The sequence below is a fragment of the Megalobrama amblycephala genome, linkage group LG22 (genome assembly GCF_018812025.1).
Source record: "Megalobrama amblycephala isolate DHTTF-2021 linkage group LG22, ASM1881202v1, whole genome shotgun sequence".
Classification (NCBI taxonomy): Eukaryota; Metazoa; Chordata; class Actinopteri; order Cypriniformes; family Xenocyprididae; genus Megalobrama; species Megalobrama amblycephala.
This window is the reverse complement of record NC_063065.1, coordinates 5,495,194-5,519,354: the sequence shown is the minus strand read 5'-3', so window position 1 is coordinate 5,519,354 and position 24,161 is coordinate 5,495,194. Positions and strand designations below refer to the sequence as shown.

The 24,161-nt window shown below is 35.3% G+C and overlaps 2 protein-coding genes across 7 annotated transcripts; one reads left to right on the top strand and one right to left on the bottom strand.

Annotated features, from left to right (window-relative positions):
* Positions 1-118: 118 nt before the first annotated feature.
* On the bottom strand, positions 119-7,743 carry fam168b (family with sequence similarity 168 member B). 5 transcript variants are annotated; one of them, XM_048174090.1, is made up of 8 exons: positions 7,583-7,735; positions 6,899-6,934; positions 5,966-6,054; positions 5,758-5,841; positions 4,354-4,496; positions 3,811-3,991; positions 3,603-3,722; positions 119-1,326 (listed from the first exon to the last, which is right to left on the bottom strand). In XM_048174090.1, the coding sequence occupies exons 3-7, from the start codon at positions 6,033-6,035 to the stop codon at positions 3,613-3,615; spliced, it is 588 nt and encodes a 195-aa protein (XP_048030047.1). In that variant the 5' UTR covers positions 6,036-6,054; positions 6,899-6,934; positions 7,583-7,735; the 3' UTR covers positions 119-1,326; positions 3,603-3,612. The 5 variants fall into 5 exon arrangements, with proteins under 5 accessions (XP_048030047.1, XP_048030049.1, XP_048030048.1 ...); XM_048174092.1 differs by having other exon boundaries at positions 5,758-5,838; XM_048174091.1 differs by lacking the exon at positions 6,899-6,934 and having other exon boundaries at positions 3,811-3,988; positions 7,583-7,743.
* A 1,850-nt stretch (positions 7,744-9,593) lies between these two features.
* Positions 9,594-22,182, top strand: abcd3a (ATP-binding cassette, sub-family D (ALD), member 3a). Of its 2 annotated transcripts, none has more exons than XM_048174084.1 (23): positions 9,594-9,817; positions 10,310-10,343; positions 10,607-10,708; positions 11,379-11,467; positions 11,591-11,660; positions 12,299-12,396; positions 14,085-14,208; positions 14,313-14,369; positions 14,452-14,594; positions 14,694-14,763; positions 15,684-15,753; positions 15,842-15,939; positions 16,060-16,151; positions 16,649-16,740; positions 16,832-16,898; positions 16,987-17,050; positions 17,995-18,072; positions 18,177-18,242; positions 18,356-18,445; positions 18,571-18,690; positions 19,153-19,257; positions 19,381-19,437; positions 21,369-22,182. In XM_048174084.1, exons 1-23 carry the CDS (start codon positions 9,618-9,620, stop codon positions 21,444-21,446), a joined length of 2,064 nt encoding a protein of 687 aa, XP_048030041.1. In that variant the 5' UTR covers positions 9,594-9,617; the 3' UTR covers positions 21,447-22,182. The 2 variants fall into 2 exon arrangements, with proteins under 2 accessions (XP_048030041.1, XP_048030040.1); XM_048174083.1 differs by lacking the exon at positions 11,591-11,660 and adding an exon at positions 11,956-12,025 and having other exon boundaries at positions 9,597-9,817.
* Positions 22,183-24,161: the final 1,979 nt, after the last annotated feature.

Genomic DNA, 24,161 nt, shown 5'->3' with positions numbered 1-24,161 from the left:
TTTGATAAATCACCATTCAAAAAAAGAAAAAGACATTTGAAAATGGTTTTCCATTACTAGAACCTTAAGGTAAGACTTTGTTCTTTAATCTAACACATCAAAAATAAAACTAGAAAACTCATAATTTATTATTGTATTTATTTTTTGGTCTTTCTTGAAAATACAAAACAAAAACACATTAAACATTACAAAACATTCTTTAACCGAAGTGACATAGGCAATGTATAAAGTAAAAAGACAATGAATTTCAGTTACTGTGTAATTTTGAGGTAACAAGCGATGTAGAGTTTTGGGTCAATAATAACTAAACTCAAATTCACCTCCTCAAAAGGTAACCAGTAGTGTTATCAAATCAACTTAATTGAGTTTTCTTTTTTCTTTAATTAAGCACACAAACAAGTTACCATTTAAAATGTCGCAACTCAATGCGATTCCAATGTTAATCTTTCGGTCAGACTTTTAAAAGTTAAGAAAACCAAGCCAAAGGTACACAAATGAGTAAGCATGCTCTCAGCACCAATACAGCTCAATCAACCAATTTATGTACACACACAGGCAATTAGTGCAACAATTAACTGCAGCGAGAGCATGTAGAGTGATAAAACTTATCAACTAAAAACAGGCATATGAAGCAGAGGCACAAACCCTAAAGGTTCGTCTTCCAGCAGGGCAGGAGCAGCAACAAACACACCGTCACCCAAAGAAGACGAACCATGCCTGCAGCTACAAATACCCAAATTAAAACCAGGAAAAATAACAAAAAGTGTTTTTTCTTTTCTTTTTTTTTTTTTTAAATGCTAACGTTATTAATATCTTGTATGAAATAACAATTAAGACATTGCATTTAATGTACAATTGTTTTTCTCCCCATCCCTTTGGATTTTTGCTTGAGATAACTGCTGATGGTTTTGCATCAGTCATAGCTGGTATTATGAGCTAGCGCTGTTGGGACTTTTTTTTTTTGTCTCGTTTCCTTTTTTAAATATATACATGCATTCAATAGGTATTCCAATAAAACTAATTCCAACTCCCTTCCGGTTTCACCAATTTAAGAGTTAGCTAAAAACTGCAAGACAGTCCACACAACACAATTCAGCATGAAGAGCTTGTCTGGTCTTCGGCCGTGAGATATGTCGTAGGATGAGTAAAGGATGGGAAGTAGAGTAATGGAGCCGAACTGGGAAGATACTCTTTCCTTTCGTCTGCCAACTGGAGTCGGATTCACATTATGTTTGGAAGGAAGAGCAACTGGCTGATAACACTTGTAGTGTCAGCTCCAATTGTAAAATACTGGACAGTGAGAATGCATATCTACCATCTTTTGACCTAAAGATGACAAAAAGACAATTATTTCAAATAGGGATGACAAAATCATATTATTTACATAGTATATACACCAGGTATTGTTGCCAAAAGTACAGACTTCGATACCAAGTCGGTACTGAAATTTAAAAAATGTGACACTTTGAGCGGATTCGTAAACACCTCTGTTCACGCACTCATCAGATATGTCTGTGATTGGCTACAATGATCAACACTTCAAAAACATGTTGTAAATAGACATCAATGATGCTCTTCACCAAGCACTTACACTAGGCACGTGACGGTATCAAATTTTCATGTTGCGATTAATTGCTGAAGCTTTTATCACGGTATACACGGTATAATTTGCAAAAAAAAGTGTTGTCATACTATAACAGGTTTAAGAACTCTTTCTTATAACAAAAAGAACTCTAAATGTTTAAATACAATAATACAATACACGAAAATATATAAAGTAACATTTTCAAACAGATTCAAGTGCAAAAGAATTATAAAGAACAAAAGGTAACACTTTACAATAAGCTCGCATTATTTAATGCATTAACTACGATTGAGCAATAGTTACATAAAAAGTATTAATTTTTGTTAATGTTAGTTAAAAAATACAACTGATCATTGTTAGTTTTATCTCAGGTCCATTAAATAAGTTATTTTGATTTTAGTAATGTTATTAAACAGTAACTAAGAAATTAACATTAACTAAGAATAATTAATGCTTTTTAAGTATTTTTCATTGTGAGTTTGGTAATAATGAATTAACATGTTAACTAATGAAGCTGTATGTCTCAAAGTTTTACTGAACAATAACAATCAGAACATTTCTAATCATTAGGGCATGTTGTAGTCCAGATTAAAATGTAAAAATGTGTAAGTTTGAAAATAAATAGCCTATTAAGCCTTTAAGTAAGTATTTGGTGCTGTGATGAACAACATTGATATTACAAAAAAACAAATGGATGGCTGTTTGACGCTTTTTAAAAACTTTAATTCAGCGCATCTCCTTCACTCATTCCGCCACATGCTTCTCGTGCACGTTGGGCTTGTTTACATGCGCGTGTCTCTTTTACGCAGAATACAGCGGTGTGGTGCATTTCATATGGTCGATGTGGAAAGTATTCTTAAATGCATTATAAAAATTTTAATAATTGGTAATAAATTATTATTTATGGTATTTTAAAGTGCCCACGATAACAATATCGTGCATATTCATTATCGCGATAGATCGCATTACCGAATATTGGCACATGTCTAGCTTACACAGACGCCTGCTTTCAAAATGCTTTCAAATTCAAACACTTCCGTGTGCTTTCAAATGCTCCCATGCATTGATCATTGTAGTTGATCACAGACATATCTGATGAGCGTGTGAACACAATGGCCAATCGGAGGTGTTTACGAATCCGCTCAACAGCGCTCAAAGCGTCACATTTTTAAAATTTCAGTGTCGGTACTTTTGACAACACTAACACCAGGGATTCTCAAACACTTTCATGCAGAGTTTAGCTCCAATCCTAATCAAACATATCTGAACAAGCTAATCAAGGTCTTCAGGATAACTAGAAAGTTACAGGAAGGTGAGTTTAATCAAGGTTGGAAGTAAACTCAGGAGTAAAGTTGATCTCAAGGGCCAGAGTTAAGAACATACACAGTAAAGGTGTGATCACATTAGCAAAATTTGGTGAAATTTTATGGACAAAATTGTAAATAGTGTAGAAATGTATGAAGCACACTTCACACAGAAATCACTTTCAAGCTAAGCAGCTGTCAGTCAGTCAACATGGTGAATTCACGTGACCAACTGAACCCAAAGCGAAATCCGCATGGGGAAATCATCCCCTCACGAAATTCCTAATTGTGTAGAATCCTGGATTTCACCTATGAAAATTTGCATAATGGTAAAAGTGACCACACCTTAAAGGGTTAGTTCACCTAAAAATGAAAATTCTGTCATTAATTACTCACATCATGTCGTTCCACACCTGTAAGACTTTCGTTCATCTTCAGAACACAAATGAAGATCTTTTTGATGAAATCAATTCATATGGATTAGTTTTACAATCTCTTTATGAACTTTTTGAATTGTCAAAGTGGTAGTTGCGTAGCTGTCTATGGAGGGACAGAAAGCTCTCAAGACTTCTTTTAAAAGATCTTCATTTGTGTTCCGAAGATGAACGAAAGTCTTATTGGTTTGGATAAGGGCGAGTAATTAATGACAGAATTTTCATTTCTGGGTGAACTATCCCTTTAAGAGCTGGCAAACATGTGGGATTTGCACTCACAGTGTCGTGTTCACCACTGCGGGGGCACGTAACTGTAGGTAGGAGTGGCGGGTGGGCGATACGTAGGCATTGAGGGGTGGGGCGCGACCGGGGTTGGAGAGTGAGTAGTTAATAACGTCCCTGAGGAGGGAAAAAAATAAGATGCATTTTCACCATTTTTGTCCAATTGCATGAATTTCCATTGATTATTTATTTCCATAAGACTCACCAGCTGACATCGCCATGGTGGTGCCTCCAACCATTCCCATGGCGACTCCATTAGGACGGGGCGGGGCAATGGGAGGGGCATACATAGCCGCCGGCATGCCGTTTGGCTGGACCACCGTTGTATGATGAATGACATGGGGTGGCGCTGCGTAAAGGGGCTGTGTGTAGTAAGTGCCTTGCTGCTGTGGAAAAAACATCCAATATCTTAAAATACAGTTTTGACATTACTTATGCTTAAAGTTGAAATGGCTTCTCGAACGAAAAAAAAAAGTAGGGCAGGACTTTTGTCCTTGATTGGATGCTTGTGATTTGCTATTCTGTTATGTCATGTCCCGCTCTCACACCAGTAAACAAGTAATCAGAGAAGAGAAATTGTTGCAAGAGGGAGGGGAAGTTATTTTGATTAGAGATTATAATTCTTAATTATTTTTTTTATACTGATATGCATTGATAAATCATCTATAATTAATAGTACAAAATTCCATAAACAATAAAAACTGATTTCATGGTGACTTTAATAAGCTCCGGTTTTACATGGCCTTACCTGTGCGTAGGGGTTCTGTTGAGGGTAGGGACTTCTCACGGGGTAGACGGCAGCAGGGTAGGGGTTGGGTGATGAGGAATAGGGGGGTACGGCACCTGTTGTTGGGGAGCAGGACATTTTGAAAGGGGTCCCGGGAGCATAACCTGTAGGGATGACAATACATTTGAAGAGGTAAAGAAAATAAAGCAATTTGCTAACAGCAACACTGCTTTTAAAAAGTAAGCATCACATTAAAATTGACCCTATGGATAAAAATAGTTTAAAAAAAAAATTAAGTACCACTGTTTCTTCTCGAACATCCAGTTTCAACTGGAAATATGCAAATTTAATAGTGATGCGCCACAAACAAAAATATTAATTTTTTCAGTTTCGGCTAAAGCAGTTTTAGAGAACCAAAATCAGCGACCGAAATGGTGACGTTTAGTGCTTCTCCGATGGTGTGTATTGACTGTTTCAGAGTCTATTTCATGAACAAAATTATGGATAAGCTACAACAAGTAGTAACCAGCTGTGTGGACGCTAGGGCTGGATTGACAATATCGATTTGTCATTTTTAATCAATCTTCATTTTGATGAACTGGGATCTTTTAGTATATGCTGTTTTCAGTTGATGTGTGAACAAAACTTTAGCATGCCTACTATCCAATAATTGCAATATGATGTTACTTTTGAAATTAATAAAGTCTGAGCCTGATTCTGTCAATTTTATAATGAAATTCAAAAAATAAATGTTGTTTTGATGCTATTTATTGTGGCAAAGCAGATTGCACTATATTACATATTCATTTTTTTTATACTTAATCTGTTGCCTTTATTATTTAATGTATGTTTGCACAAAATTGTCATGAAAACAAGAATTTATTAGAGCCACCATTTAAATGTCTATATTACAACAATGAATTGGATCATTAAAAAGTTGAAGTAAAACTGCCTTACATGCAATTTAAATGTGTACGTATAATACAACCTACTTTTTATTTGACTGTTGTTTATTAAATAAATGTTATTAATTAATTGATTATTAAATAAACTTTATTTTCGGTTTGGGTTTTTGTCTAAATGAAAACTTTAATTTCATTTTCAGTGTTTCAGTAAAAAAATTCATTTTGGTGCATTACTAAAGATTACAAAATCAAAATGGGTAGTGAATGTCATTTCAAGTTGGCTGACTTAAAGCTGTACTGTTGAGGTAAGACAAAACATTAATGAAAAATACTGAAAAAAATAAAATTAAAAACAAATAAGCTCCAAGAACTGCACTTTCTAGCTTCTTAAAACAAAAATTCAAAACATCAGTATTTCTTGGCTGAGCAAAGGAGAGCCCATGACAACTCACTGCACCATAAACAACTGGGTTTTGGCTGAAAAACACAGTAAGGTAGAGGGAGTTTGGACTTCCCTTACCTGTAGGAAAGGCTGGATTTGCACCAGGGTACATGCTGGGGGAGTATGCTGGAGCTGCCGCTGCATAACCCACAGGAAATCCTGCTGCAATAAGTCCAGGAGAAAATTAAAAACTAAAAAAAAAAATCACAGCAATAAACAATAGCAAAGAACTGCTAGAACTTCCTATCCATTGCATGCAAGGGAGACAGAGCTCATCTCTGGTTACCTGGGTATCCTATTCCTTTAGGGTTAGCATAAGGAACCCCTGATGACGCAGGGCTATAAACAGGGTTCATGATGTTTATCTTTCAGCACCTTGGAAGAGGAAGACAGCAGAAGACATTATATACAACTAAACAATGACCTATTACTAGACAACTTTTCTTAAAAAAATTACAGTAGTTATTAATGTTGTTATTTTTTATATATATATGTGTATATTTTTTATGTATATATGTGTGTGTGTATATATATATATATATATATATATATATATATATATATATATATATATATACATACATATACACACATGTGTGTGTGTATATATGTGTGTATGTATGTATGCATGTATGTGTGTGTATATATCTATCTATATATATATATATATATATATATATATATATATATATATATATAAAAATTAATTAATATTGTAAAAGTAAATAAAATCAATATTTGACAAAAAAAATGACAAATTTCCATTTTCCATTGAAACATACCATAAAAACAATGCATTCTGGGTAATATTTGTCATTTTATGAAAAGAGGCCTATAGGCAAGTAATGCATTATAATATACAGAATGCATTGTGATATACAGAATATACTGTAAAACAGTGCATTCTGGGTAATATGTCATTTTCGAGAAAGTAGCCTATAGGTTATTTCCTCGAATACTACTAATAATATTACCCAGAATGCAGTGGAAAACGGTATTTTACGGTGTACATTTATTTCGGTTGTTTAGTTATTTTTTAGAGTGTTCTCCATTCTGGCTATTGGACACTCAAAATAATCCATATCCGTATCGGTCAGGACAAAGAAAACTTAGAGAGAGAGAGAGAGAGAGAGAGAAAAATAAGCTTTGCCAAGGTTCAGTTTCATCAGTCACGTGTAACAGGTACTTTATGATAAAGGCAGTCTCTCTATAACCTCACCTCACACTCTACTGGACTGTCAATCAAATTTGATGTCTGGAAACACAAAGCACATATATTTTTTACAGATTTTGCATGAGTTCAGTAACTTGTAAAAAGATAGATCCTGTGTTATTCAAAGACCTATCAAGAAACTGTCGAGTTTATAAAAAAATAATGTGTTAAATCGCGTGCTGATGTCAGATCAGATGCATCGTGTTTCTGCTCGTATTGGTTGAGTGCATCCGAGATATGAGATTCAAAACACGCATCAAAGCACAGTGCAATGCAAATGAAAAAAAATAAAAATCAGAAAATGCGCATAACGCATCGCATGATTCAATGCATCTGCCTCAAGTGTGGTTTTCAATTCGCCTGAAGTCCCGATTGTAAACTGACTCTACCGGTCGACCAATTAATATTTTACATGCATGGATAAAAGGATAGCTGTTAGCATCACTGCATACGACGATCGTGCTCTGATGCTCAAACACATCATAATAATAGCCGTGACATTGTGCACGCAGGATGCAGCGCAGCGGCTCGGTGTTACAGGCCAACAGCAGCATCTCGCATCCCACTTTATCCCAATTCACTACATGTCCCACTCCTCCATCCATCCGCTTATTATTCCCAAACAAAATCCCGTTCAAGTGGGCAGCTAAAGCGATGCATCTTAATCAGAGAGTGACTGTGGGTACGTACGGTCGCTGGTGTTTTGAAGCTGACGAATTAATCCAGTATTTCGCTCGGGTCTGATGATGTTGTCTGTCTCGCGCTCTTGCGTCGGATGCGAACGCTACGCACAGCGAGCCCTGGCAGCACCGTGCGTCACTTCCGCCTCTGGCAAGAAGCGGAAGGACGTATTCAAATCGCTATTATTAAATAAAATCGCATAAAGCAGGCACTATATTTTTAAAATGTGTAATTGTGTATTTACGAACTTACTCCAGTTTTGCTTTGTTATATATGCATGTAACGTCATATGTATAAGATATTTGAAATAAAAGTGGATAGGTTTTGTCTCACACTCAAATTTATTTTGCATACAAAACAGTCCTATACATGATTTTTTTGTTTTCAATATATTAAAATCAACGTATTTTACTAATAAATCAACTGCCATTTAAAAAAAAAAACATGAAACTTTTATTTATTTATTATTATTAAACTTTTATTTTGATGATATTTAGGTAACAACAGCATTTATATTAGGCTGACAAATATATAATATTTTCAAGTTAATGCATATAATAAGACAATGTCAAAATAAAAAGGAATTTTTTGAGGTGCAAAAAAACGTTTGCAAACTGTTTGATTATCTTCATAAGTTTTTTTTGGAAATGTTATATTTGGTTATTTAAAGCATGATAATGCTAATAAAAACGAGGCACATATGTACATTTTCCAACAAAATACAAAATTCCTTTGCATAGCTTTCAGAAATAGTAAAACTAAGTTTTTCAATTTAGTACAAATTAATAGTAGGAAATAATTTAGTAGGAATGCCATATAGATATTTATGTCTTTTTAAAGGGTTAATTCACCCCAAAAATTAAATGAAAATAATGTCATTTATTACTCACTCTCGAGTCGTTCCACACCAGTTTGACTTTCATTCGTCTTCGGAACACAAATTAAGATATTTTTGATCAAATCCGATGGCTCAGTGAGGCCTGCATAGCCAGCAATGACATTGAAACTCTCAAGATCCATAAAGGTACTAAAAACATATTTAAATCAGTTCACGTGAGTACAGTGGTTCAATATTAATATTATAAAGCGACGAGAATATTTTGGTGCGCCAAAAAAACAAAATAACGACTTATATGGTGATGGCCGATTCAAAACACTGCTTCAGGAAGCTTCAGAGCGTTATGAATCAGTGTGTCGAATCAGCGGTTCAGAGTGCCAAAGTCACGTGATTTCAGCAGTTTGGCTGTTTGACATGCGATCCGAATCATGATTCGACATGCTGATTCATTTATGCTCCGAAGCTTCCTGAAGCAGTGTTTTGAAATCGGCTATCACTAAATAAGTCATTATTTTGTTTTTTTGGCACACCAAAAATATTCTCGTCGCTTTATAACATTAATATTGAACCACTGTACTCACATGAACTGATTTAAATATGTTTTTTGTACCTTTATGGATCTTGAGAGGCTTTGCTCTCAATAAAGGCTCACTGAACCATCGGATTTCAACAAAAATATCTTAATTTGTGTTCCGAAGATTAACGAAGGTCTTACGGGTGTGGAACGGCATTAGGGTGAGTAATTAATGACAGAATTTTCATTTTTGCGTGTACTAACCCTTTAAGGTGTTTTGTTTAATGTCATGTTTATTTGTGGATTGCCTAATTTAAATATTTTATTTATTTACTTTTTATTTATTTATATATGTATATAAATATATATATATTTTTTTTAACACCTGGCTTTAGTGTTGTGTTAGCATTAAAAATATCTCCATCATACGTGGTTACTATTTAAAACTGGTGAAAAAAATGGGTAAAGTTGTAAAAGGGAAAAAATGCTGTAAAAGGGAAAAAAATGCTGTAAAAAAAAAAAAAAAAAAAAAAAAGGGAATCTAAGTGAATGAGAATCTGTCATTTCTGAATAAGACCACCTGTGTTACTTCACTGGGCTTTATCTCCCCTGTATGTAACTGTATGTTCTGTTTCTAAAGGGTTAACAAACACAGAGCAGGTTCACGATGATGGTGTGATGATGAGGTCATCATGAGTACGGCAGCCGGTGGAGGGCCGGAATCTTCTCTCTCTTCCGGGCTTGTGCGCGCCGCTGTTCTCCGCACCGTCTCAGTAGGAAACATGGCGGCCGTCAGTAAGTACTTGACAGCGAAGAACTCCGCTGTAGCTGGTGGTGTCCTACTCGTTTTATACCTCCTAAAGCAGAGACGAAGATCCGCGGGACTGAACAGGTATGTAAAAACACTCATAAAGTGTCTAATGCATGAATTCAGATAAGGACTGGAGGTTAGTGTCAGAGTGACCCCAGTTCAACTACAGCAAATTGAGACCAGTTTTATGGCCATGTGTCAAAATCTAAAGAGCTGCGATGCTCCAAATGTGCTGTCTAGGTAGGCACCTCACTGGGATTTGAGACGGATCCTATATCATGAAATACAATCATTTAGAATATAGATGTAAAGGCTTGTTGCAGTCTCACTGTCCAACAAAAGACTCTTTCATAAAGGACAGTGTTGGTTGGACAAATGTTGCCACAGTTTGAACAATAAAAAATCTGCAGTAGTTTTTAGTGGTTGAAATAGTCAATTGCATCTTGAACTTTCTTGTTTTTTGAGCATTAAGCATACTTTTGGCCGAAAAAAATAAATGCATTATATGTGATTAAACATGATTGTTTACTGCTGATATTATTACTTTTTAATCTATTTCATCATTCTCAACAGGAAGAAGGGTTCTTCACATGAACTGAACAGCGAGGTAAGAGAAATATGATCGTGTTTGAGGATAATGACATTAAATCTGTTATTGAGAGTTCTGATTGAGGTACTGAATGTCCTTGAACAGAACTGTCTCTGAAATATTCTGTACTTTTTTTCTGCAGTCTCTACACATTTTTGCTATTAATATCTATTATTACTTAAAAAGTGGCAATCATTATCTTTAGTTCAAGGTCTGACTGTGTGAGACTATATTCCATGAGTTTCCTTTGATTTTCAACACTTGTTGTGTTTTAAAACCAGCTGAAAGATGGCAAGAAAGAGAGAGCCGCAGTGGACAAGCTCTTTTTCATCCGGATCTCACGGATCATCAGGATTATGGTGCCGAGATTCTTGTGTAAAGAGGTGAGAGCTGTAACTTTTTAATGTCCCCATGCAATGGCTTGATGAGAGTTGTTACTAAAACTGAAAGTTGGGTTGAGGCAAATATTGAAGTTTTCTCTTTTTTTTGCTAGTCAGAGGTAAGTGATTTAAGGGGAAATCATTTTTAAAAATCAATTAATATTTTTTATTTAGCAAGCATGCATTAAATTAATCAAAAGTGACAGTAAATAATTTTTATATTGTTACAAAAAATGTATTTCAAATAAATGCTGTTCTTTATGACTTTATATTGATCAAAGAATGCGTTTTCACAAAATATTAAACAGCACAACTATTTACATCATCGAAAATAATAATAAGAAATGTTTTTTGAGCATCAAATCAGCATATCAGAATGATTTCTGAAGAATCATGTGACACTGAAGACTGAAGTAATGATGCTGAAAATTCAGAAATATTCAAGTTTTTTAAATATTAATAATATTTCATAATATTACTGTTCTTATTGTATTTTTTTTTATCAAATAAATGTAGAATTGGTGAGCATAAGAGACTTATTTCCCAAATAAAATTAAAATAAATTACCAACTCCAAACTTTTGAACAATATTGTGTGTATATCTGCTAAATAGAAGTTCAGCTCATTATTGGTTTTCACTCTATGTATTTATTTATTTTTTTGTGTGTCACAGACATGGTACCTGTTCCTGATCGCAGTGATGCTTGTGACTCGGACCTATTGTGATGTCTGGATGATTCAGAACGGCACTATGATTGAAAGGTACTGGGTTGATCTAGACTTCAAATTTGTTAGTGCTGTGAAATATAACACTATTACACTTTGTAAAGATGCCAGGCACCCAGTTAAATGTGATTTGATTGTATTTTTTTAAATCTTTGACAGTGGAATCATTAGCAGAGATATCAAATTATTCAAGAGGCACTTTTATTCCTACCTGACTGTCATTCCTGGGGTAATTTACAGAATCTTCATGTGCTGTGAAATCTAATATACTGTTACAGATGTGGTGGAGTCGTGTAATTTACATCACTGAACCTGTCCATTGTGTTTCCTCACATGCTCACCTCTCAGATCTCCTCTGGTCTGCAGTTTAAATGTAGTCATGATGAATGTTTGCTTCCTCAAAGATAATTTGCATCCTTGTTTTTTTTCATGCACCTGAAGGACAGAATTGCAGGATGTGTGTTTATTCCCTTCTGTATTAACTCTAACCATGTTTGCGTTTGTGTGCATGTTGTGGTTTGCAGTGCGATCATTGGTCGATCCACTAAAGGTTTCAAGAAGTACTTATTCAACTTTATCACGGCCATGCCAATTGTAAGTTTCTGCTTTTTATCAAAATCGGTAGTAATTGTTAATAGTCAGAGGAGTTCTGAGAATTTTAACAGTCTAATCTATGAAATTAACCCTAAAACTGCTTCCCCATAATAGCCTTAATATGTACTTCCTGCTGACATTAGCATTTTTATGACATCTTTGAGGCTAGAATGCATTTAATATCAATAAGAGAGCTGCATGCAAGAATTTGTTGGTATGGAGACATGGTGTAAATGGTTGCATCTTGTAAATTGTTGCATCTCAATCATTCAGATTGCCTTGGTGAACAACTTCCTGAAGTTGGGCTTGAATGAACTGAAGCTCTGCTTTCGTGTGAGACTTACCAAGCATCTCTACGATGAGTACCTGAAGTAAGGCTGCCATCACTGCTGTGACATTAGCCCCTTTCACACAGTAATCCTGGTAAATTACCATAAGATTACCAGAACAACTTTTTCGGTAAATACACAAATGTTCTGTTCACACATGCGACAGCATTTTGTGTTTTTACCAGTAAGATATTATTCACACATCAGTACCAAAAATACCAGTAAACTCTGAGCTGTTTTCTTCATTCACATGGATGAGGAGAAGCCCTTTAGTATTATTTTAGTTTTTTGTTAAGGCGTAAGGGGATGATCACACAGAATGTGGTTTTGCTCTTAAAAAGATGAAATACATAATAGCTACTATAGTAATGCAGTTACAGTAGGTACTCAACCAAAATGCCTATTACCGCCATGTGTACCGCGCCGCAAGACCGTGGCATTAAATGCAACCCAGTCACATGTGAAGCTCGATTGCGAAATCACCACCAGGTGGTGCAAAGGGATGGTTTGTAACATTGCTCAGTAAGGCTGTAATTGTGACATATTTACTTGTAAATGATGATAAAATAATTAAATAAATTACTGGTAGCACTGATGAATGGAAAAGGAGGCAGGGTCTCAAACGTGAGACACGGTACAATGGTCAGATGTTTGTCTAGTGCATGTCTACATAGAAAAACAATTAAAAGCAGTGGAACTTACTGTAAACAGCTCAGACAGAAGCATGTTCAGACCTCATACTGGTATTGTTACAACTTCTCATACCGGGAAGTTGCCAGAACTGATTTACCGGTATTTTTGCAAAGGTCCTGTTGTTCACACATGATCTCTTAGCAGTAATTTACCAGTAAAGACTGTATGTGTGAACGGGGCTAACGTTCCAACTTAAATATTTTTTACAAAAATGCAAAAATGTATAATGCTATTTTCGCAAGGCATGCATTACTATTGTATTTGCTCATACTGGATTAGGCATTTGTTATAATTAATTATGATTTATTAAACGGGATGCTTGACATTAAAATTCTGACCAGTAACCGATAAATGACTGATATTAAAATTCGGTCACACTTTAGTTTAGGGTCCAATTCTCACTATTTACTAACTACTACAACTTTTTGCCTCAATAAACTCCTAATTACTGCTTATTAATAGTTAGTAAGGTAGTTGTTATGTTTAGGTAGGATTATGGGATGTAGAATATGGTCATGCAGAATAAGGCTTTAATTAATGCTTTATAAGAACTAATAAACAGCTAATATCCTAGTAATAAGCAAGTTAATATGCAACTAGTTGATAGTGAGAACTGGACCCTAAACTAAAGTGTTACCTAAAATTCTAAAGTATTTTGTGTGAAATTTCTTTTTTGGGAAATTTTTTTTTTTTATATATATATATATATATATATATATATAATTATTTTTTATTTATTTATTTATTTTTTTTAATTTGTGCATCATTTCTAAATGCTAGTCTATAAAACTTTCATTTTGAGATCTGCTGAAGATTAATTTTAAATTAGTCTTAAAAATATTAACTGAGATCTATGTAAAAAGGTAATTTAAATGTAAATATATATGAAAATTAATTTGTTTTTATTTTTTTTAAACAAAAAATATTATAAGTAACAAATCTAATATCTGCCAAAAACCGATATGTTGCCAATACTGATGATTCTCTGAAGAAAAGTAAAAATCGAATTACTAATGTCACTATCTTTGGGTTCATAGGGGATATACGTACTACAAAATGGGAAACCTGGATAATCGCATTGCTAATGCTGATCAGCTGCTGACGCAGGATGTGGAAAAGTTCTGTAACAGTGTTGTGGATCTTTACTCCAACCTCAGCAAGGTACAACACACATTTGTCTGAAATACCAGTTTTACTTTCCCAATAAGAGCAGATATTTCTTTTCATTGGATGAACTGTATTTGCAATGATTTTTTTTTTATTAGCCACTGCTGGATATCGGCTTGTACATATTCAAATTGACAACAGCGATCGGAGCTCAGGTGAGTTTAGGAAAGACGTGAAATTCTTCTGTGGGTAAATGACGCTGGACATTTTTAATGATCTGTTGGTCTCTTTGCACAGGGTCCCGCGACTATGATGACTTACCTGCTTATCTCCGGCCTCTTCCTGACCCGTTTGCGCCGGCCGATCGGTAAGATGACAGTGACCGAACAGAAGTACGAAGGAGAATACCGATACGTCAACTCTCGTCTCATCACAAACAGGTGATCTTTCCTTCTTGTACCTAACAGTATAGTTTTATCTACTATAAATGCTTTTCTCAAATTTTGATGTATAATTAAATGCTTTTATTTCCCTCTCAGTGAGGAGATTGCCTTCTACAATGGAAACTTAAGGGAGAAACAGACAATTTATTCAACCTTCAAGAAACTGGTGAGTATTAAGTAACTTAATCTGCACGTTTCCACCCACGGCGCCGTCATTTTGTTTTCGCAATGAAAACGTTGTACCAGTATTAACACCATGGCAAAAGTTTGAGCAAAGCATGCTAACTGTTCTGTCTCGTTAGTTTGGATAGCCTGCAAGTTGACCCTGGCAAGCTCAATTGCTAAAAAGGAGCATTTCTGTCCGAGTGATATTTTGGAAAAAAACATTAGACTATTCACAGCATTTTATTGCAATCATAAACGTTAGCCTGGTGCGTATGGGTTTGTTTGGCAAACAGGTATGCTATGTATAGTGGACGTCTATACGGGTTTTGCACAAAAGATTAACATGACGGCACATGCTAGTCGATGAGTTGAATCAACTCCACAGCAACTACATACATTTTTCCACTAATCATTCAGAAAGGTCCAGATGCACAGGCTGCGTGAGATTCTCCAGCTTTGTTGTTGTTGAGCAACTAAAGCACCCTCTTCTGGAAAGCAGGCAGGGAGCAGTGGCTCATTTGCATTTAAGGGACACACATAAAAACGGTGTGTTTTTGCTCACACCCAAATAGGGGCAAATTTGACAAGCTATAATAAATGATCTGTGACGTATTTTGAGCTGAAACTTCACAGACACATTCTGGGGACACCAGAGACTTATATTACATCTTGTGAAAAGGGGCATAATAGGTCCCTTTTACATTAAATTATTGGCGTTTTTTTTAAAGATTCACTTTGTGACCATGCAAAGGTAATCTGAATGTAAAAATAGAATAGAATGAGCATCCATAATTAAAATATAATACTCTAATATCGACTGATAACCTGTATGGTACTGATATAAAAGCCTATAATTAAGGTTTGCATGGCATGGTTAATCTTGATATTTGAATTTGTTAGCTGAACTGAGTTTGTTTGCAGGTCGATCATCTGCACAATTTCATCTTCTTCCGTTTCTCCATGGGTATGGTGGATAGCATTATCGCCAAGTGTAAGAGGAAGTTTTATTATCTTGCCAAGATAAAATATACATGAACAATGACAGTAAAAGATGAATAAATTGTTCTCTCTTGTTCCAGATTTTGCTACCGTTGTTGGGTATTTAGTGGTGAGTCGTCCATTCCTTGATTTGTCTCACCCTCGACACCTGAACAGCTCCCATGCTGAACTGCTGGAGGTAAAACTTCACTCCTGACAATGTTTTATTTCCGAGCAAAACTTTTGGAATATTTGGAACTATTTGGAATAATGAGGGGTGGGGCTTGATTATTATCCATCTTGATGTGTTCTCTTGCAGGACTACTACCAGAGCGGCCGTATGCTGCTCCGTATGTCACAAGCGTTGGGCAGAATCGTGCTTGCAGGCAGAGAAATGACACGTCTGTCAGGGTAAAAGTTCACACATCCCCATCAGCATATTTAAAGGTTCTCTAAGCGATCCTGAGCGGCGTAACTTCCTGTTCACGTTTGAAGTGTTGTCAAACAAAACAGAGGCTAGCTAGACCCTCCCTCCTCCTCCTCCTCCCCTCCCATCCGTGCTTCCTGAAACAGTCATGAACGCGCATTTAAAATCATTCTTGTTGGTTATTGGCTGGAGCATGTTTATTATGATTCATGGTCCAGGCTGCACCAGTTTGTTTTTATTGCCGTTTTCGTTTATTGCCGCGTTTTTTTACAGTGTGTTCAGGGGACAGGCAGTTAGCGGATAGTGAGGAGATGTTTGCTGTATGTGACAAAAAAATGTTTTGGCCTAAAAACGCGTGACATCGCTTAGAGCACCTTTAATCAAGTTATTTGATTGCTTGCCATTTAATTAAAAACTTGACATTGTGTGGTACAAGTATAGCACATTTGATGCAATAAAATGAGTTTGTCTTTCCCTTCAGCTTCACAGCTCGCATCACTGAGCTCATGAGGGTCCTGAAAGAGCTGAATTCTGGGAAATACGAACGCACCATGGTGTCTCAGTCAGAGAAAGGTGAGCTTCTGAGACTCTCAAGCTCCAAAACAAACTTTAAAAAAGATACGTAGTTGATTTTTAACTATTTGTTCATGATTTTCATAAACAGACACTTCTGAAAAGCTCACCTTGATCCCTGGAAGTGGAAGAATCATCAACGTAGACCATATCATCAAGTAAGAGCAGCCTTCCTCAGTCCTCTCAATTTCGGTGCTTCACTGTCCGGAGAACCAGTTATGTGATATATATATGATTTCTCATCAGGTTCGATCACACGCCCCTGGCTACTCCTAATGGAGACATTCTGATCAGAGATCTAACTTTTGAGGTGCGTTCCACATGATTTCTACAAATCGTTTGTCAGTACAGAGACAATCAATGTAATAAACTTATATATATTCATATAAAAAAATTATATATATTCAAATAAAAAACATCATAAATTGTATTTGTATCTAAAGTTCTACTTTACTGATTACATGGCTTGATTTTATAGTTTAGTTGATTTTTGTCAGCTCCTGACTTTTCTCTCTCTCAATTTTGACCCTTATATCAGTTCACCTTTGATATCTTTATATTTTAAAGTTTTTCTGAATAGAAACTGTATTTCTTTCTGTTGCAACTTGGTCTTATTTTACATCTCTTTTCATCTCACAATTGCGACTGTTTCTTGTAATTGCTACTTGGATTCTTGCCATTGTGACAGTTTTCCCTATTGCAAGTTTGTTTTTTGCAGTATGACTTCATCTCACATTTGCATTTTTTTCTTGTAATTGTGACTTTTTCATTATTTCGACTTTGTTTCTTGCAGTGTGATTTCATATCTTACACTTGCAATTATTTCTTGTAATTGCAACCTGTTTTTTTTTCATTATTGCAACTTACATTTGCGATTTTCTTTTTTCTTTTTTTTCTTCTTATTGCAACTTTTCCTTGTAATTGTGACATTTTCATTATTGCAACTTTGTTTCTCGCAGTGCGATTTCATATCTCGCATTTGCAACTTTTTTCTTAATTCCAACTTTAATTATTACTGTCTCGCAATTGTGATTGTTTCTCTCATTTGCAACTTTTTTTTCATAATTGCGACGTTTTTTTTCGTCTAATTGTGACTGTATATCTTGCAATTGCGACTTTGTTGCAACATTTTTGTCAACTTTGTTTAACAATTACCTTGTTTACTTTTTAGTCTGGGTGGAAACAGGCTTCCATCCCTGTCAGAGTGATGCTTGTAGAGTTAATGTCAATCTTATTGCATATTGCTCTTCAAAGGTGAAATCCGGAGCCAATGTTTTGGTGTGTGGTCCCAATGGCTGTGGAAAGAGTTCACTTTTCCGGGTTCTTGGAGAGGTGAGCACTTCTGTGATACTCAGACTGGAATTCTGCTCTTGTTCTTGGCTCTCTGTGGAAACTCTTCCATTTTGTTTGCTAAATGTTGGGTTGTCTGTCTCTAGTTGTGGCCACTGTTTGGTGGGAGTTTGACGAAACCAGAGAGGGGGAAGCTCTTCTATGTCCCTCAGGTGAAACTTAAAACAGATTTCTGCAGAACAAAACCCACTTTTTTTTTTACCATAGTAGAACATCTGAATGGCCCACAACAGCTGAATAACTTCCCTTTTTTGTCTGCTTTCAGAGGCCTTACATGACCCTCGGCTCTCTTAGGGATCAGGTGATCTACCCAGACACCCATGAGGACCAAAAGAAGAAAGGCATCTCTGACCTGGTACTCTAAACTAGATTTTACAATGCAAAATGCTCTAAAAACTCTAACATGCAGGTCAGTTTATAATGATCCATGTCTAGTTTTTAACATTTTCATTCCATCATCCTGTGTTTTTTTTGTGGCAGGTGCTGAAGGAGTACCTGGATAATGTCCAGTTAGGACACATTTTGGAGAGAGAGGGATCGTGGGACATGGTTCAGGACTGGATGGATGTGCTCAGTGGAGGAGAGAAGCAGAGAATGGCGGTAAACAAAGAAATTTTCGACAAAGTCTGACATACAGTAAGGCAAAGTGACTTATAGCAACTGCAAGGAACAATACTAATATTGTGTCCTGACTTTGTCTCCTCATTAACATCCTGTTTTTGAACCACTTGACAAGAATTTGCATTAAAGCCCAGATCTTTTACATTACTATTACTCTACCGCCCTTAGACTCAGCACATCATGTCAGAATTACTGTAGATATGAGGTAATGAATTAGAGATTATACACTAAGCTGTACTCATCCATGGAATTTCTGTTTAATTAATTTCACATGAGTATGTTTAAATGAGTTTAAGGCAGTTTTTATAACATGTATAGACTTATCAACTTGTAATTTTCCATTGCGTTGCCTGAAATCTAGTTGGTCCAAAGTATTTGTGTGTTTATAAATGAGAATTTAGAGATGTTTTTAAGGTTTATAAAATGATGGTTTTTCCGTAGATGGCCAGGCTCTTCTACCATAAACCCCAGTTTGCCATTCTGGATGAGTGCACCAGTGCCGTGAGCGTAGACGTGGAGGATTACATCTACAGTCACTGCAGAAAGGTACCTAAGATCACGTGTACCCTGAAGAAATTTCTCTATCCTAAAGAAATTTTCCCATCATATCTCAGTACATTTTGCTGAAATTTCCCTGCATGTGTGGTTTATTTATTTTTTGTTTGGCAGGTTGGCATCACCCTGTTCACAGTCTCGCACAGAAAGTCCCTGTGGAAGCATCATGAGGTAAGATCAGTGGTGCTGCCCCATGATCAATATTTATTGACGTTCACTGTATGCTTAAAAGGGTACTTCACCGCTGGCAAAATGGGCTTTCAATTCAACTTGGCTGTCTGTGCAGTAGATGGGTGAAAAAATATTTTAAAGGGGTCATGAACTGCATTGTTTTATTATTTTATAATGTTTCCTGCGGTGCACTTATAATGTTAGTATGCGTTTTACATCAAAAATTTTCATAATTTAGAAATAAAAGACATTTTTCCTACCCTGATTTTAAGGGCATGTCTGCTGTGAGACTTCAGTGTAAACGCCCACTGCTGTGATTGGCTAACATTTTTGCGTATGAAATAGCTAAATATTAGTCTCTCGAAAACTTTTAGCATGTTTTTACTATTACAGCTCTCAAGGTTAACCAATTGTGAAAAGTGTTGATTATAGCATTACATTTAGATCTATGGCATTATATTTAGATTGTGGCATGAAAGGTTGCAGCGATGAACATTGTAGCCGTTCACAGACATGTTGTTGAGCACATGACAGCAATGATCTCGTCATTGCAACAAGTTTTGGCGCGAGTCCAGAACTCAGTCACTGATAAACTTGACGCATGATTGATTGACAGCTCTAGTGATTGTAAAGGGAGCGTTCTTTGATTGCTTTCTATATGTAATTTAATCACAGTTTAAATATATTTAAATTATTTTCATCCTACTAAGAGAAGCAACATGAAGTTGACTATTTAGTCACTGGTTTAATTTACTGACACATAGGTGAAGAACGTCTGACTGTACATGAATCTTTACAGATCAGGCATTAGAATTAACACAGTTACTTACATGTTGTTGCATTACTGTCAAGTTCATATCATAAAAGTCTGTTTGCAAAGCCTGCGCCGAAATGCGATTGATTTACCAAAGAATCCACAGTGAAATGTACCAAATACAAATAATTAAAGCTCAACTGAGACATTCACATTGTTGAAAATAAATAAATATATTCCTCGAATTAGGATCCTTTGAAATGTAATGTTATTTTTGTCTTGTATCGCTCTTCTCTCCTCGTCATCTCACTAACACGCCAGTGGGCAGGGCTAACGTTGCAATTATGAAGTAGGCGTGATTTCTTCTGCAGAGGCAGGGTTTCACCTATATAGGCACATTTCGGGACGAGTCCCTGGGCCTGGTGTCAATAAAAGCTTTTATTGGACTAACAAGGAAGTTTTCAGTTCTAAAACTTATAGGATATTGACCTCTTATATATCAAAAGCTCAAGGAAAAGTTGATTTCTCAATTCATGACCCCTTTAAGTTGGTGCTACCTGACTAGGGAAAACAGATAAAAAGGGCTGTTGTTTTCCCTTTCACCAAAATAGTAAGGAAAACTTCAACACCCATAATGCACTGGGCATGTTGCCAGTCAGATAGCACCTTGTTTGAGTAGGAAATACTTCTTAGCAAACTTTTAGTCACAATGGTGTCGACTTATATTGTTATGGGTGCAATAATTCAAAGTAAATTTTTATCTGGTGTTGTAGTTGTCTCATTTCAAATTGGATGACACAGTGTTTTAGGCCAACAAAGGGGGACAAAGATGGAATAAGATGAAAGGGGAACACCTTCATCCCAACCCCCTAAATCAAAACACTGTTGCGTACATGAAAGCTGTTGTGTTGTTAAATAGTAGACAAAGTATGAAACAATTTTCATTGATAAACCCACTGTGGGCGGGGATACAAAAATGCGGAAGTATAATCTGTAGTTTTCAGGAAAGCCCTGGAGCACGTTTTACGTCATCCAGCGGACTTTTGCTGACAAATAAACATGAATTTCTTGTAAACATTGTTCATTTTCATATAATACAGACATTGTAACAATACAAAGTGAGCTGAAAATCACCAAACATACACTTTAAGTACAAATTGTTCTTTTTTCTTTACAGTACTACCTCCATATGGACGGCAGAGGAAACTATGAATTCAAACTCATCACCCCTGATACTGTGGAGTTCGGCTCTTAAAGAGGAACGACAGCACTATACTATCAGCGGCCCTAGTTAGGGGCCCTAACTAGTCACTTCTTAAGGAGTCGCCTGCCAAACTAATCTAGGAGTTTGTTTTTAATCATCAATAACCTTTAGGGATAAAAATGTGTTTAGAAATGTATTAACACTACTTTTGTCCTCAATGATTGTATATAATTTTGTAATTTAAGCAGTCCAATTTATAGGACATCCGTTAAGTACGCGTGGGAGCGTACAGCAAAGAAATACATCTTGTGTCTGTGCACTAAATTGTTTAATAAATGAAATTGTCTGTATAGGTTCACACAAATCAATGCCACTGGACTGAACTGAACGTTTAATATGTTAGACAGACATACGATAATGAACTATTGTTGCCTTTTTCTCATCAGCTAAACTTTCATTATGAATCCTTTTAAGCTACTAAGTGGCCTTAGTGCTCACTGCAGCATGGTTGGGTGGTTTGGATGTGTGAGAGTTGCTTTTTGTTGCACTTTACCTGGTATGGTGATTTGAAAAACCAGGGATCCTTGTAAAGTACAACTGTTCGATGAAAGGTTGCCTATGCACTTGTTTACTCCAGGTATTTTGGCATGTCTTCTTGATGTGGAAGGAATCTTTCTCTGCAGAACGGTTGTTGTACGTAAGAACTGTAAGAAACGTCATTGTCGTAGCACTTCACACAATGAACCCCTTTGCTGTATGTTTTCATTAAAAAAAGAGATTGATACTACGAAGTCTGCTACTTTTTTGTCTTGAAGAAACTGTTGTAGATTGGGTTGATGATTTGGAGAGTGAGTGTCAATTCAGTTGGACTGGTTTATTGCACATTACAAAGCTAGTTACTTTAGGAAATCTTTGAAAAGATGAATGTTGACACACATCAAATGTAAGTGAAAGGTCATTTAGATTAGACACTCCTTTGACCTTTCACCCTCCACATGTGTCTTTACATATAGTCACCTGTTCTTGGCCAAAGGTGGTAAAACACAAACTCAAACATCCTGTTGGCCAAAAGTAATATTAAGAAATGGTGCTGTTTGATGTTTTAAACTAAAACCCATCTAATTTTATTGTTTTTAACAAATAAGTACTATGGCATTATAATGTTTTTAGTACCATGGTATTACCAACTGGTACCATCACTTTACCATGTTACTGCATGGAAGACTGCATTGTTTCTGTAGTGTAGGCTGTGCATGACTTGCTATTCAGGGTGTGTTAATGATTGATGAGATCTACTGGATAGCTTCCACAGTAAACTCTAACCAGAGCCTCACAAAACGCATATCTGCTTGATATGATATAAATGTTTGGTATATTACCAATGGATTACTATACAGAATTTCAAATTCTGTTACTCTAAAGATCAACTGTGGTTGTCATAGTAACACACTGAAAAACATTTTATTTCATAGAGAATTATATTTGGGGGAAAAAAAGTAAAATGTGTATGTGTGAAATATTGTTTATTATTATTATTTATTATTTATTTAAAATTATAATTAATTTAATATAGAAAATAAAAACAGTATTTTTTATATATTTTTATTAACCACTCTTGTTTGTAACTTAAGAATATTTTTATAAATATAATTAAACTGTTCAAAATATACAATTATTAACAGGCAAAATATATTATTTTACATTACTATTATTTTATACGCACACTTATGCTGTTGACATTTTATTTTAAGAATATATATATATATATATATATATATATATATATATATATATAAAATATTTTTGGTGCACTTACACACATACACATAAAGTGTGTGTGTTTCTAAATACAGAAACACACACTTTATGGATATGTGTGTAAGTGCACCAAAAATGTTTAATATTATTATTTCTTATTTAATAATTAACAATAATAATAATTAACAATAGACAAATACATTTTGATATGATTTAATATATAATAATACCAATAGTAGTAATTATTATTATTAAGCACTTCAGTTGTAACTGAAAAAGTTCATTTTAAGGTTTTTAGAAAAAATGAATCTTAAACATCTTATTTAGTTTTTTTTTTTTTTTTAACTAAACCTCTCTCGCAATGAATATAGCCATAGAAGCTGGCATGGCGTTAAGAAAAGAAAGAAAAAGTTCATTAAAATATTAAAATAATTATAAATTATAATATAATTAAATATAAAAATACAGTAGTTATTATTTTTACAGTTATAAATAATTATTTTTTAATAATTTTTATATTTTAAATTATTTTTAAATATTATAATATATATTATATGAATATATTACAGTCCATTTTAAATGAGCCTTGGCCCACAGGACACAACGGCGCCTCTAAACCATGTTCACACATGGCTTCCTTTTTGCATGATAGAGCTTTAGTTGGCATCTGCAGATGGCACAGCGGATTGTGTTTACCAAACAGTGGTTTCTGGAAGTATTCCTGGGCCCATTTAGTAATGTCATTGACACAATCATGCCGATGAGTGATGCAGTGTCGTCTGAGGGCCTGAAGAACACGGGCATCCAATAAAAGTCTTCGGCCTTGTCCCTTATGCACAGAGATTTCTCCAGTTTCTCTGAATCTTTTAATGATGTTATGCACTGTAGATGATGAGATTAGCAAAGCCTTTGCAATTTGATGTTGAGGAACATTGTTTTTAAAGTACTCCACAATCTTTTTCGCACTCTTTCACAGCTCTGCACATCTTTACTTCTGAGAGACTCTGC

Bases quoted from the DNA above. Each gene is read 5' to 3' on its own strand.
- fam168b (XM_048174089.1), bottom strand. From the start codon at position 6,035: ATGAACCCTGTTTATAGCCCTGCGTCATCAGGGGTTCCTTATGCTAAC. The intron at 5,842-5,965 runs GTAACCAGAGAT...GACTTATTGCAG, and splicing joins TAAAGGAATAGGATACCCAG to CAGGATTTCCTGTGGGTTAT. The intron at 3,992-4,353 runs GTAAGGCCATGT...TTTTTTCCACAG, and splicing joins AACAGAACCCCTACGCACAG to CAGCAAGGCACTTACTACAC.
- abcd3a (XM_048174084.1), top strand. From the start codon at position 9,618: ATGAGTACGGCAGCCGGTGGAGGGCCGGAATCTTCTCTCTCTTCCGGG. The intron at 16,741-16,831 runs GTGAGCTTCTGA...TTTCATAAACAG, and splicing joins GGTGTCTCAGTCAGAGAAAG to ACACTTCTGAAAAGCTCACC. The intron at 19,438-21,368 runs GTAAGATCAGTG...TTTTCTTTACAG, and splicing joins CCCTGTGGAAGCATCATGAG to TACTACCTCCATATGGACGG.